General features: G+C 49.4%; 1 protein-coding gene across 1 annotated transcript; it reads right to left on the reverse strand.

Moving 5' to 3' along the window:
• Positions 1-3537: 3537 nt before the first annotated feature.
• Positions 3538-6735, reverse strand: LOC134286903 (uncharacterized). Its single transcript, XM_062848602.1, has one exon. It carries the CDS (start codon positions 6733-6735, stop codon positions 3538-3540), a length of 3198 nt encoding a protein of 1065 aa, XP_062704586.1.
• Between the last annotated feature and the right edge of the window lie 6454 nt (positions 6736-13189).

Consider the following 13189-nt stretch of genomic DNA (forward strand, 5'->3'; position numbering starts at 1 on the left):
GTGTGGGTTCGATTCCCACTCCAGTCGGGGAAAACCGTTCGTCAAACGGAAAATTCTCCATTGGGCCCACTGCACTGGGTGTAATATGTGTTGTCCGTTGTCGAATGTTTGTAATGTTCAGTCTGTAGAGACTGCAACGTTGAAGACGGTGTAATTATCTTTTTTTATCTGTAGGTCTCAAGTTCGTTTCAGGGTGCCTCGGTGGGTTTTCGGTCGGTCTCGGGGAGTTGCATGAGTATGCCAGGGGTATCGGATGCGTCAGGGGTACCTGGGGCGTTTTAGAGGGTCTTAGAGCCATTATAGGGAGTCTTACGAATAATTCAAAAGGTCTAGTGGGGTTTATAGGGGGGGGGGGGGGGCTAAAGGTCTCAGGGATGTTTTAGGGGGCTCAAAGGCTTGAAGTGTCCCTGAAAAGCATCTAAACTTATCTGAAGCCTCCATAATCCCATTAAAATGCCCTTGAAATCCCCGTCATCAACTTGAAATGCCTCTAAAACCCATTGGAACTTTTTTTAAAAGGCTTCAGCAACCCCCAAAAACTCTTTGAAGCGCTTCTGGAATGGTATTGAACACCCCTGAATCCTTTCCGAATGCCTTGGAAACGTTCCTGAAATCCCACAAGACTCTCTGAAATGCATTGAAACATCCCTTGTATTGCTCTATAACTCTCCTTTGGTATTAGGGTAATTTTTTACCTAAACCGTACACTACATATGTGAGCTGCTGCCAACGTGATGCAAAAGGAAGGTTGAAGGCTCTGGGACCCCCCTTGAATCTCCCTTGTAACCCTTGAATCATCACTGAAACCCTCGTAATACTATTGAAACGCCCTATTGAGAGGCCATTGAGACGCCAACGAAACCTGTCGGAACGCCCTCAACAGGCTCCTGAAACGCCCCCGAAGCCCTTTGGTATTCCCTGTTTTTACTCTCAGGAAGCTTCCTGAGTCTCGCCAAGTAAGTTTCCTCATACAAGCCCTGCCTGGCTTAATGTATGCACACAATTCTCTCTTATTATGCCATTTTTAATTTGTGTACAGGAAAAAATGCGAAAACTTCATTTTCTTAGTACTAGAAAATAACATTTTTAGGCGTATGCGACACCTTTTGGGCCAAACACAGTTTTGCTAAACCTAAAAATTTAGCAAAACCTTGTTTTTTAATTCTTATTTTTGTGTATTTTAACGTTTGTTAATTCTACACTCCTTAGCAAAACTGTTTTTGACCAAAACGTAGGGAATAATAAAAAACTAACGTTTTTGATTACATTTTAGACTGTGAGGCCAAATCTTAACAGTACATAACCTCAGTTGTATCCCCAAATGAAATACTTAATATTTTTAGCTCAAACCTCAATCTCTATTTATGTAATTTAAATTTAAAATAGCACACGAATTTCAATTTTCTACAACTTTTGAAAATAAAGGCGCACCCTATTGCTAATTGTTCGCGCCCGCCGCGGTTCTGTTTCGGACACTTGCTGAAAACTCGAGTTGATTCCACTAGAGAAACACTTTATTACGCGAACACCAACTAATTTATTTACAACGAAAAGAGGAGATGTTTCCTCCGCGGCGGTTTATTCTGACTGATTTACTGAACAGCTGTTTTTATCTATCTACTACCTACTCTGCTGATCGCTTATGTATTACACAGCTGGCGACACGATCGCCAGCTGCAGGTATATAAGAAGAGCGAACCGGTTAGAGAGCGGAAAATGTTTTTTGGAGTAGAATAGGGATGCTCAAACAAAATTAACATTTCGATCAAATGTAGCTTCTCGCTCTACCATAAGCCGGCCGCCTTGGGATCTATGATCACAATCACCTATCCTATTCTTGCTCACGTTAGTTGTTTTGTGTTTGTTTTGCTATGATTATTCTCCTCGCTCCTGCTGTTATGTATTCTTACGACTTATATACTATCGATTCTGTTGACCTACTTGTTGCTGGTGCTTGACCTAGTTTTCTGATCTACTGGTTGTTGTTGTTTATAATTTGGCTGCACTCGACCGGAGTGCATAGCTGTTGATCGTAGTGCATCGAATTTCATCATTTTCACCGCTAAAAGATGTGCTGAATCGGGACGAATGAACACGTATGTACCGGTACTGATGCTGCTGATCTCACGGACACGAAGGACGTATACGCCGATCGGGTTGTCTGCTGCTCGCCGCAGGTCAAGTCGCTGGAACGGAGGCCAACCTGGCCTCCGTGCGTGCCGGGTGGCACTGGTGACAGATCTTCGCATCGGAATGATTGATCCTGCTGGACGAGTAATTCACGGATGTTTCTTTCAGGCTTTGCTTCTGCTATCTGTACGCTCATGATGGCCACGCTGACGGAGTTTCAAACGATCCTGGCTGGACTGCGACGACGGAATTTCGCCCTGGACGGTGTTATCGGAATCGATGATGGAACAAATGGCTGTTGCGCTAAAACGGCGGGATGCCGTCGGAACATTGATTGTTGGTGAAGATGGTGAAATATAAACGCTGAAAGAGATGAGAGGGTGCTTTTTCATCTTGATAATCACATGACAAAATGACTTCCCTGGAGCGGAGGCCAACGGGCCTCCGCGGGTACCGGATGGTACCGATGTCCCTCTCACTCTCGTACTGGATAGACGAAGCATTGGATCTGGGTTGGTGCTACGGTATCGGACGGAACTTGACTGGATCTGCGGACTGGGCTGCAAACTGCTACGACGGATTGCCGCGCTGGGACGGTAGTGTGCCGTCGGAACTAGGGACTGCCTGATTTGCCGCAACGGACTGCCGCGTATGGACGGGAATGATAACGGAACTTATGGCTGCGGATCTGCGACGACGGATTGTCGTGCTGGGACGGGACTGCTGTCGGAACTGCTGAATGGAACTGCGACGACGGACTGTCGTGCTGGGATGGCGGTTTGCCATCGGAGCTTCGGCTGCTCGGTTGACCAATTTCGGTGGTGATGCTGCATGAAGATCGCTATCGCTGGTACAGATGAGAGGGTGCTTTTTTACCTTTATAATCGAATAAAAAAAAGGACTTGCCTGGAACGGAGGCCAACATGGCCTCCGCGGACTCCGGGTGGCATCGGAATCTCTCTCACTGCTCAGCTACGATGACTTCTGGGGATTACCTACGGACTGCTACTGATTTGACGAAGCTACGTACTGCGAGCGTCGATCTCACTGGCCAAGCTAGATGACGACCACTTGTAGCACGCCAAGGGCAAAATGTGCACTTCTGCCCTCTACCAGATGCGGTTGCAGGTTACCTCAAAATAGTCAAGGGTGGTACCAAATAAAGTACGGGACTAACGGGGCGCCGAAGCGCTGGCGTTGGACGCCGCTGAAGCATTCATGCTGGACGAACTTCATTCCATGCAACATCTGACCACCACCGAAACTATACAGACCTCGAATGACAGGGGTACGCTTGACAGGCTCGATTGGAATCTTGGTCGGAGACTGCTCCGGATGACCGGAGCCAGGGGCGATCGTGATGGTATGCGGAGGCCGATGGATTCGACCTCCGCCGGTGGAGGAGACTTAGTTCTCCCCGTTCGACGATACAATATTGTCACGGATGGGCAGCACGCAGATCTTTGATACTGCTCTGCGGTAGCTGCCGTCCTTGATCTTGACTGTTACGACCCGCACATTCCCGTCTTCGCCAGCGTGAACCTCTGTCACCCGGCCGAGCTGCCATTTCAGAGGCGGTCGTTCTTCATCCTTCAGAACCACCATGGTCCCTACTGCAACGTTGTTCCGACGTATAGTCCTTCTCGTTCGTTTGCGGAGGTCCAACACGTACAGCTTGGACCAGTTATTCCACAACTGCGGTGTGAACCGTAGAGCTTCCTGATAGACTGAGCGCCGATTCTTGATTGACGCGTGTCTAAACCGGCCGCCAACACACAGTACCCCGTCTTCGAGTTGCGGCTTCAGATCTGGGAACTTCGACGAATCTCTAACTCTTCTGCTACTCGTTAGGTCTGCCAACTCGGTTTGCGACTTGAAGCAGAAACGTAATACCCAGGCAGTGTGGTGCTGGAGGTTGCTTGACGATGATCGGAGACTGAAGACATCGCTTGGTTCGATAACTGGAAGTACTGCAGACACGTCCTTGACCTGGAGATCTACCGGATCAAAATCGTCTACGCTGATTGGTGGGGTTGAAAGCCAGTTGCACTCGTCCGACCTCAGCCAATGCGGTCCACTGAACCAGAGCGATTTGTTCTGCAACTGTACAGGAGCCATTCCGCGGGAAATGATATCCGCCGGATTCTGCAGTCCAGCAACCTGGTTCCAGACACCGTCCTTCGTTATGTGCTGAATCTCCGAAACTCCAATTGCGACGAACTGCTTCCATCTTGACGGCGACGACGATAGCCAACACTTGACGATGGTTGAGTCCGTCCAGAAGAAGCACCTTGCACGCATGCCAAGGCTGCTCACGACCTTTTCGAAGAGGTGGGCTAGCAGCAACGCAGACGACAACTCCAACCGTGGGGTCGAGAGGCGCTTGTTCCCCTTTTTCAGGTTGTCGAGTGGAGCAATTCGTGATTTCGCCGTCAGCAACCTCACACACACCTCCCCCGTTTCGGAGATTGTCCGGTTGATTGGTGTTAACATTAACATTAACAAGCCACATTGCATGTGGCCTTGGTGGAAATACGCCTCGCAAGCTGACTCTTCCAGTGCCTGCGTACTGTGACTTCGACAGGTTTCTCGGTCCCAAAACTTCGTGAGGTGTTCTTGAAGATCGTTCGTGGAGCAGACGAAAGTCAAGGATGGCGATCCACCGACAGGGCGATTGGGTGTCTTGCCGGAGACGATCCAGCCAAACTCGGTGTTCTGTAGTGTAGGTCCATCTTCAGTCGCTTTTTGTCGCTCGTTCCGAAGCAGGTCCATGTAATACTCTGCTCCGATTATGATGTCTACCGGTCCTGGCTCGTGGAAACGCGGATCGGCGAGGAAGGCTGCTTCGGGAAGGTTCCATCCGGTGATGCTACAACTGGCTGTCGGTAGCGAAACAGTCAGCTGCGGGAGAACATTGAAATGCATCTCTTGCGAGAATGCCGACATGCCCTCCAACCTTGGCCGAACTACAGCGCTGACGATTTTCGTCGACGTGCTGATCGACGAACCGATTCCTTGAACGGAGAGAAGTGATGGCGACGCGTGGAAATGCATTCTGCTGGAGAACTCTTTCGTCATCAGGCAGTGCTGGGAGCACGAATCCAGCAGGGCTCGTGCTAGCATGGTATTGCCGTGACGATCTTGAACTTTGACAAGGGCGGTGGAGAGCAGAATGTTGTGTATGGGAGTAACTGGGAGTGCAATGTGTGTTTGGGTGGTGGATGTGGCAGTGTTGGTGGCTGGTGACTGAGTGCTCGGTCGTTGAGAGTTGCTGGGTGTAGTGTAGCTAGCGTTTGATGTCTGTGGTCTCGGGTTCGGTCTTGGTTGCGGGGACTGTGGCTGTTGTCTGGTTTGTGTCGGAGGATTTGACTGCGATTGTGGAACGGAGGATCGGATTGGTGCTCCATGCAGAAGAGTGTGGTGCTTCTGCTGGCAGTGACGACAGGTTCCCTTGTCGCAGTATCGGGCCCAATGGCCAAGGCTGAGACAGTTCCGACACAGCTTTGCCTTGGAAACAACTTCGAGGCGCTCCGCAACTTGTAACCGCTGAAACTTCCCACAGGCGAAGGCGGGATGCCACGAATCTCCACAGAATGGGCACTTCCTTGACGATTTGACGGTTGTATGGCACACGGATGGCTTCGATGTGCGACAGTCGGAGTTGCTCGGCTTCGAGCTCACGGGAGCGACGGATTGTAGTACTGCACAATGGCTGCGTAGGAATGCGAGCATGTTCTGGTACGTTGGCACGTCTTTGGAGTTATGGTGCGTTTCCCACTGTCGTAACGTAGCAGGATCCAGCCGGGAATACACCATGTAGGCCAGAATTGTGCTCCACGCAGCGGTGTCTTCTCCAATCTTCTGCAGCATCTGGAGGTTTTTCTCGAACCCGCCGATTAGGTTGCTCAAGCCGTCGTAACACTCGCGTTTCATGCCTTCCACGGCGAAAAGAGCATCGAGGTGGGCCTTCACTATTAGTTTCTTGTTCTCGTAGCGGGATTCCAGCGCCTTCCACGCCACGCTATAGTTCGCAGCTGAAAGCTCCACGGACTCGATCTCCTGCAACGCTTCTCCGGAGAGAGCCGACTTCAAATAACTGAACCTGTCCATGTCGTTGAGCTGCTTGTTCTCATGGATCAGGCTGCAAAAGCTGTCTCGAAACGGGACCCACTCCTTAATCCTCCCACCAAACGACGGAAGGCGAATTTCTGGTAGCTTCACCTTTGAAAAAGAAGAATCTGACCGGTCACCAGGTTGACCGATTCCGGACGTCGTCGCGATTGGTGGTGGGGGAGCTCGCTTCGATGTGAGACTGGCCTTTAAGCGAAAATACCGCTCCTCGAACTCGGTAAGCGCCGCCAGGTTGGCCTTTTCGCGTACTTGGACATCCTTGTCGTCCTCATCCTCAGTGGTTTCGTCCGATAGCAGCTCAATTCGTTCCCGAATCGCGTAGAACTCCTTGCAGATTCCTTCTAGGAATTCCAGGCGCACTGCTACTTGAGATTCGTCCTGAGTAGGATCGTACCTTCGCGCGAAATTCTCCAGTCCTTCCAGCGTATTCAGCACACGTCGCTCACTCTTACCAAGGGCGCGAAGATCGGCCATTGATAACTAATTAATCACTGCACTACACTGCAATTAACTGCGCCAAGCGCAATCAATCAAAATCACACTGCACAGCACTTGCACTTGCACCAGAACACTCGCGATCGACTAGACGTTCCACAAAATCGCGACAGATTGACTGCTCAACGACAAGGAGACAGCAGCGAGGGGGTTTACGACCAGAGTGGACCAAACACGCCAGCAAAATCCAGCGAACACCGAGACAAATAAAACAACTAGCGGACACCTCAGGGCTGCGATCCAAAAGAAGTAGCAACTCACATGCACTTTAATCATTTATTGCCAGCCACATTCACATGCAATTTCCACCCAACATGCACAGAATACTTCCCAAGTGAAGATGTCCGTCCTCGGCTGGGCTTCTTCCGTCCCTACGATGGCGCTCTGGATCTGTCCTGCTCGTCCAAGATGTCCTCGTCTTGATTGCACCCTTCCTCGCGATGGCGACGCGATTTCTTGGCTGGTTGTTGCACACACCACCGCGCTGCTCCTGCAGCGATGGCGCCGGAAACCTTCACTGGCACTTGCCAGACTTTTACACTGAACACCGGCGGGAAATTGCCTTCCGCCCGCAACCTTCCGAGCCGTGCAATTATTGCAGACGGCTTTCGCGCACTTATTGTCCGTTATTATCCGTGTTCTTCCACCAGCACTTCACACCGAGGACCTTTGGCTTGTCCTCACAAAAACTCCACAAAACTGTCCGGGAAAGTGTCCGACTTCGACTGATCCGGCTCGAAGGACCAAAATATTCGCGCCCGCCGCGGTTCAATTTCGGACACTTGCTGAAAACTCGAGTTGATTCCACTAGAGAAACACTTTATTACGCGAACACCAACTAATTTATTTACAACGAAAAGAGGAGATGTTTCCTCCGCGGCGGTTTATTCTGACTGATTTACTGAACAGCTGTTTTTATCTATCTACTACCTACTCTGCTGATCGCTTATGTATTACACAGCTGGCGACACGATCGCCAGCTGCAGGTATATAAGAAGAGCGAACCGGTTAGAGAGCGGAAAATGTTTTTTGGAGTAGAATAGGGATGCTCAAACAAAATTAACATTTCGATCAAATGTAGCTTCTCGCTCTACCACTAATTAAAAATAATAACACCCTTCATTGCTCGATTAATTTTTCGAACTTGAAAACTAACGCTTGCATTTTCAAGCACATATTATATTTTAAATATATGCTGGATGCTTACTGTGGTAATTACCCAGTTGCATCGAATCTAGTGAAAGTGATGCATCTATCGTTGCTCGTGTCATTTGTCCAAGCTTATGGTTGCATCGACCTTCAGCTAGACACCGCAACTGAATTGTGCATATTCCGGCCTCTTTATTTGGATTCCCGTTGGTTGGACATTATGGACACTATTCTTATCGCATTGGCCTGTCCCCAGAGAATGGTTACCCTGCCTTCCAGAGGGCTTGGGTTAAGGTCATGTACACTTTTGTTTATTCCTTTAACTGAGGATGATCTTTCAAACACAGTCAACTTGTTGGAAGAAATGATTAGTGAGAAAAGCGCGACGCGCTTCTATCCGTTTATCTTTTTCGGGTTTGAAGATCCCCAAAGCTTGAAGGCATATCAGTTCTTGTTGAAACAGTTTAAGCTAGTAAAATCTGTATTGCTCATTGTGATGCAAAACGAAATACACATTCATCAGTTCAATATACTAACTGATCAATTCGAGGATACAGGCCAAAGAAGCCTTGCGGAATTACTAAAGCTTGACATAGTAAAAAACGTCCAAGGATATCCGTTCCGAAGTGAGTGGGCAAACAAGGTGAGCATTCTAGATGCGCCTTTCCAAGCACTTATAATGTACTTTGCTCAGCATGTGAATGCTTCACTACAGTGGGTTCCAGCTCCAATACAAAAAGTGTCGATTCAGTGGTACATCCAGAACAATATTGATTTAATTGTTAAGCATATTGTAGTGGAAGACGCATCCCGTCTTGACATCATACCGGACCACTTGTTCGAAGGTCTGTGTCTCCTAATCCCGGAGAAGCCAGCACAGCCTTACATTTTATATCTACACATGCCATTTCAAACGAACCTTTGGATTGCGATCGCTTTTATTGCGTTTTTCTTCTACACAATGAAACGATTTCGGCTATGCTTTTTCCCTGCACATGACAGAAAATCCAAAACTGTAATTCGTTCGATGCTCTCATCTGCCGTGTGGATAGAATTCATCCTTTGCGAAGTCTATTTGGTGAAATTGCTTTCATTCATGCTGGGCGTCAAACATAAACCCCACATACGGTCGATGCAGGAGTTCAACCAAACTGCGCTCTCAATCTACGTGATGGACGGCGATCCCGAGTTACGCAAAAACGTGCGACTCTACTTCGCCGAGGATCGTTTGGTATTGGGGAGCAAAAATGAATACACCGTATTTCCACTGGAAACCAACTCCACCTATATCATGGGCTGTGATGTTGCACAGGTGATAGCTGCGATGCCGTGGAACTGGAATCCCGTCAGTGCAATGCGGAAGTTTTATTTGATGCAGGAACGTATCCATTGGTATCTCTCGGCGACGGTATTTACACCGAGGAGTCCGATGTTTCAAAAGTACAAACTTGTAAGTGACTGGGTTTTGGAATCCGGGATGTGGAACTACTGGGAGTCTCATTTTGAGCATGGTTACGGTAGGATACCGCAGAGGGAATGCGATACTCTTGAGTTCGATGATTTGATTTCAATTTGGTGGTTACTTCTCGGAAGTGGTGTTTTTGGCATGGCGGTACTTTTGCTTGAATGTTCGGTTCATACTTTTGTTGGACGTTTGAATAATTCAGGTGAGACATCTAACAAATAATATGTATGTATCCTGTCTATGCAAGGATGAAAGACTCGATTTGTAAAATAAACTGACAACGCAATAAAAATCGATAATGACAAAAAACCTGGTCGCTTTTTTATTATTGGCTGGTAGGCATTCATTGCGCTGAAACGATGATTAACCCTCCTACATGCCCTCCTAAGATGTTAAGTTTTTCGCACCACGATAGTCTAGTGCACGTTCAGCGTACCTGTCTGGGTCAAATTGACCTCAACATCCTACTAGGGTTTAGGGTTGTTAGTTGGAAAGAAAGTGCTTATAGAGGATGAGGATATAAAGATCATCATCGAAGATTCAATCGCACAGGTAGGTCAGGAGGAAGAAGCAAGACGATCGCTTAAGGGTCCTCACTGTCCAGTAGTGGACTTCTCTCATCTTACGTTGAAGTGCTATCTCGATGGTCTTTGTAACCGATAAGATAGCGTTCACGTTTGACCGTCCCTTCTAGAAAGCGTCTCTTTTGGTGTGCCTCAACAGTCTGTTGTAAATGATGTGCTCGAGCACTTTTCCCGCCGTGCGTGACAAGCAAGCATACATACATACATTTATTTGTTCAACATCACATTTAAGACAAGACATAATCAACATAGTACGCCACAATACTCGGTTTGTGGCTGCCGCTCTCCATCCTCGGTCGCGCCCAATACTCGCCAAGTCACGCTCCACCTGGTCCGCCCATCGTGCTCTCTGCGCTTCACGCCTTCTTATGCCAACCGGATCTGTCGCAAACACCAGCTTTGCAGGGATGTTGTCCGGCATTCTTGCAACATGTCCTGCCCACCGTATCCTTCCGGCTTTGGCCACCTTCTGGATGCTGGGTTCGTCGTAAAGTGCAGCGAGCTCGTGGTTCATCCTTCTTCGCCACACACCGTTCTCCTGCACACCGCCGAAGATCGTCCTTAGCACGTGTCGCTCGAAAACTCCGAGTGCTTGCAGGTCCTCCTCGAGCATGGTCCATGTCTCGTGTCCGTAGAGGACCACCGGTCTTATTTGCGTTTTGTACATGGTGCATTTGGTGCGGGGGTAAATCTTTCTCGACTGCAGTTTCTTCTGGAGCCCGTAGTAGGCCCGACTTCCGCTGATGATGCGCCTCCGAATTTCACGGCTCACGTTGTTGTCGGCCGTCAGTAAGGATCCGAGGTAGACGAATTCCTCCACCACCTCGAAAGTATCCCCGTCTATCGTTACATTACTTTACTACCCAGACGGATCCGGTCGTGTTCGGTTCCGCCTACCAGCATGTACTTTGTTTTTGAGGCATTCACCACCAGTCCGACCTTTGCTGCTTCGTGTTTCAGGCGGATGTACAGCTCTGCCACCGTTCCAAATGTTCTTGCAATAATGTCCATGTCGTCCGCAAAGTACATAAATTGACCGGATTTTGTGAAAATCGTTCCCCGGCAGTTGAGCCCGGCTCGTCGCATCACACCTTCCAGAGCGATGTTGAAGAGATGAGAGTCCATCACCTTGTCGCAGTCCCCAGCGAGATTCGAATGAACTGGATAGTTCATCCGAAACCCTTACGCAGTTTTGCACACCGTCCATCGTTGCTCTAATCAGTCTAGTCAGCTTCCCAGGAAAGCCGTTTTCGTCCATGATTCTCCATCGCTATGCGCGGTCGATACTGTCGTATGCCGCGTTGAAGTTGATGAACAGGTGATGCGTTTGGACCTGGTATTCACGGCATTTCTGGAGGATTTGCCGTACGGTGAAGATCTGGTCCGTTGTCGACCGGCCGTCGATGAAACCGGCTTGATAACTTCCCACGAACACATTCGTTTTAGGTGACAGATGACGGAAGATGATCTGAAATAGCACATTGTAGGCAGCATTCAAAATAGTGATCACCCTGAAGTTCTCACATTCCAAATGGTCGCCTTTCTTGTGTATGGGGCAGATTACCCCTTCCTTCCACTCCTCCGATAGCTGTTCGGTTTCCCAGATCCTGACTATCAACCGATACAGACAGGTGGCCAACTTTTCTGGGTCCATCTTGATGAGTTCAGCTGCGATACCATCCTTACCAGCCGCTTTGATGGTTTTGAGCTGGTGAATGGCATCCTTAACTTCCCTCAGCGTGGGAGTTGGTTCATTTCCGTCCTCCGCTGCACTGACGTCGTCGTTCCTTCCGTTGCCGTGGGCTCCCGTGCCTACGTTCTCCACGCCGTTCAGGTGCTGATCGAAGTGCTGCTTCCACCTTTCGATCACCTCACGTCCGTCCGTCAAGAGGCCTCCGTCTTTATCCCTGCATATTTCGGCTCGCGGCACGAAGCCGTTGCGGGATGCGTTGAGCTTCTGATAGAACTTCCGTGTTTCTTGGGAACGGCACAGCAGTTCCATTTCTTCACACTCCGCTTCTTCCAGGTGGCGCTTTTTCTCCCGAAAAGGGCGGGTCTACTGTTTCCGCTTCTGTAGGTAACGTTCCACGTTCTGTCGAGTCCCTTGCTGCAGCATTACCGCCCTCGCTGCGTTCTTCTCTTCCAAAACCGTTCTGCACTCTTCGTCGAACCATTCGTTCCGTCGATTCCGTTCCACGTACCCGATGGTGCTCTCGGCTGCGTCGTTGATGGCTGCTTTCACTGTACTCCAGCAGTCCTCTAGAGGGGCCTCATCGAGCTCGCCCTCGTCTGGCAACGCGGTTTCGAGATTCTACGCGTATGCTGAGGCGACATCCGGTTGCTTCAGTCGCTCTAGGTTGTACCGTGGCGGTCGCCGGTACCGTACATTGTTGATGACGGAGAGTTTTGGGCGCAGTTTGACCATCACCAGATAGTGGTCGGAGTCGATGTTGGCGCTACGATAGGTCCTGACGTCGATAATGTCGGAGAAGTGCCGTCCGTAAATAAGAAAGTGGTCGATTTGAGATTCCGTTTGCTGTGGTGATCTCCATGTGTAACGATAAGGGAGGCTGTGTTGGAAAAAGGTGCTACGTATGGCCATATTTTTGGAGGCGGCGAAATCAATGAGTCGTAGGCCGTTTTCGTTCGTCTGCTGGTGGGCGCTGAACTTACCAATCGTCGGTCTGAATTCCTCCTCCTGGCCTACCTGAGCGTTCAAATCTCCTATGATGATCTTGACGTCGTGGCTTGGGCAGCGATCGTACTCGCGTTCGAGCTGCGCGTAAAATGCGTCCTTGTCATCATCAGTACTTCCGGAGTGTGGGCTGTGCACGTTTATTATGCTGAAGTTGAAGAATCGGCCCTTGATCCTCAACCTGCACATTCTTTCGTCGATCGGCCAGCAACCGATCACGCGCCTCTGCACATCACCCATCACGATGAAAGCTGTTCCCAGCTCGCGTGTGTTGCCGCAGCTCTGGTAGATGGTATGATTACCTCTAAACGTTCGCACCATGGATCCTGTCCAACACACCTCCTGCAGCGCTACGATGCCGAACCCGCGGTCCTTCAGTAGATCGGCGAGTATGCGGGTGCTCCCAATGAAGTTGAGAGATCGGCTGTTCCACGTACCGAGTTTCCAATCGCAAGTCCTTTTTGTTCGCTGGGGTCGTTGCCGTTGGTCTCGGTTCGTATTATTCTGTTGCTGATTTTCCGTAACAATGGTTTTTTACGG

The sequence above is a fragment of the Aedes albopictus genome, chromosome 2, assembly GCF_035046485.1.
Source record: "Aedes albopictus strain Foshan chromosome 2, AalbF5, whole genome shotgun sequence".
Taxonomy (NCBI): domain Eukaryota; kingdom Metazoa; phylum Arthropoda; class Insecta; order Diptera; family Culicidae; genus Aedes; species Aedes albopictus.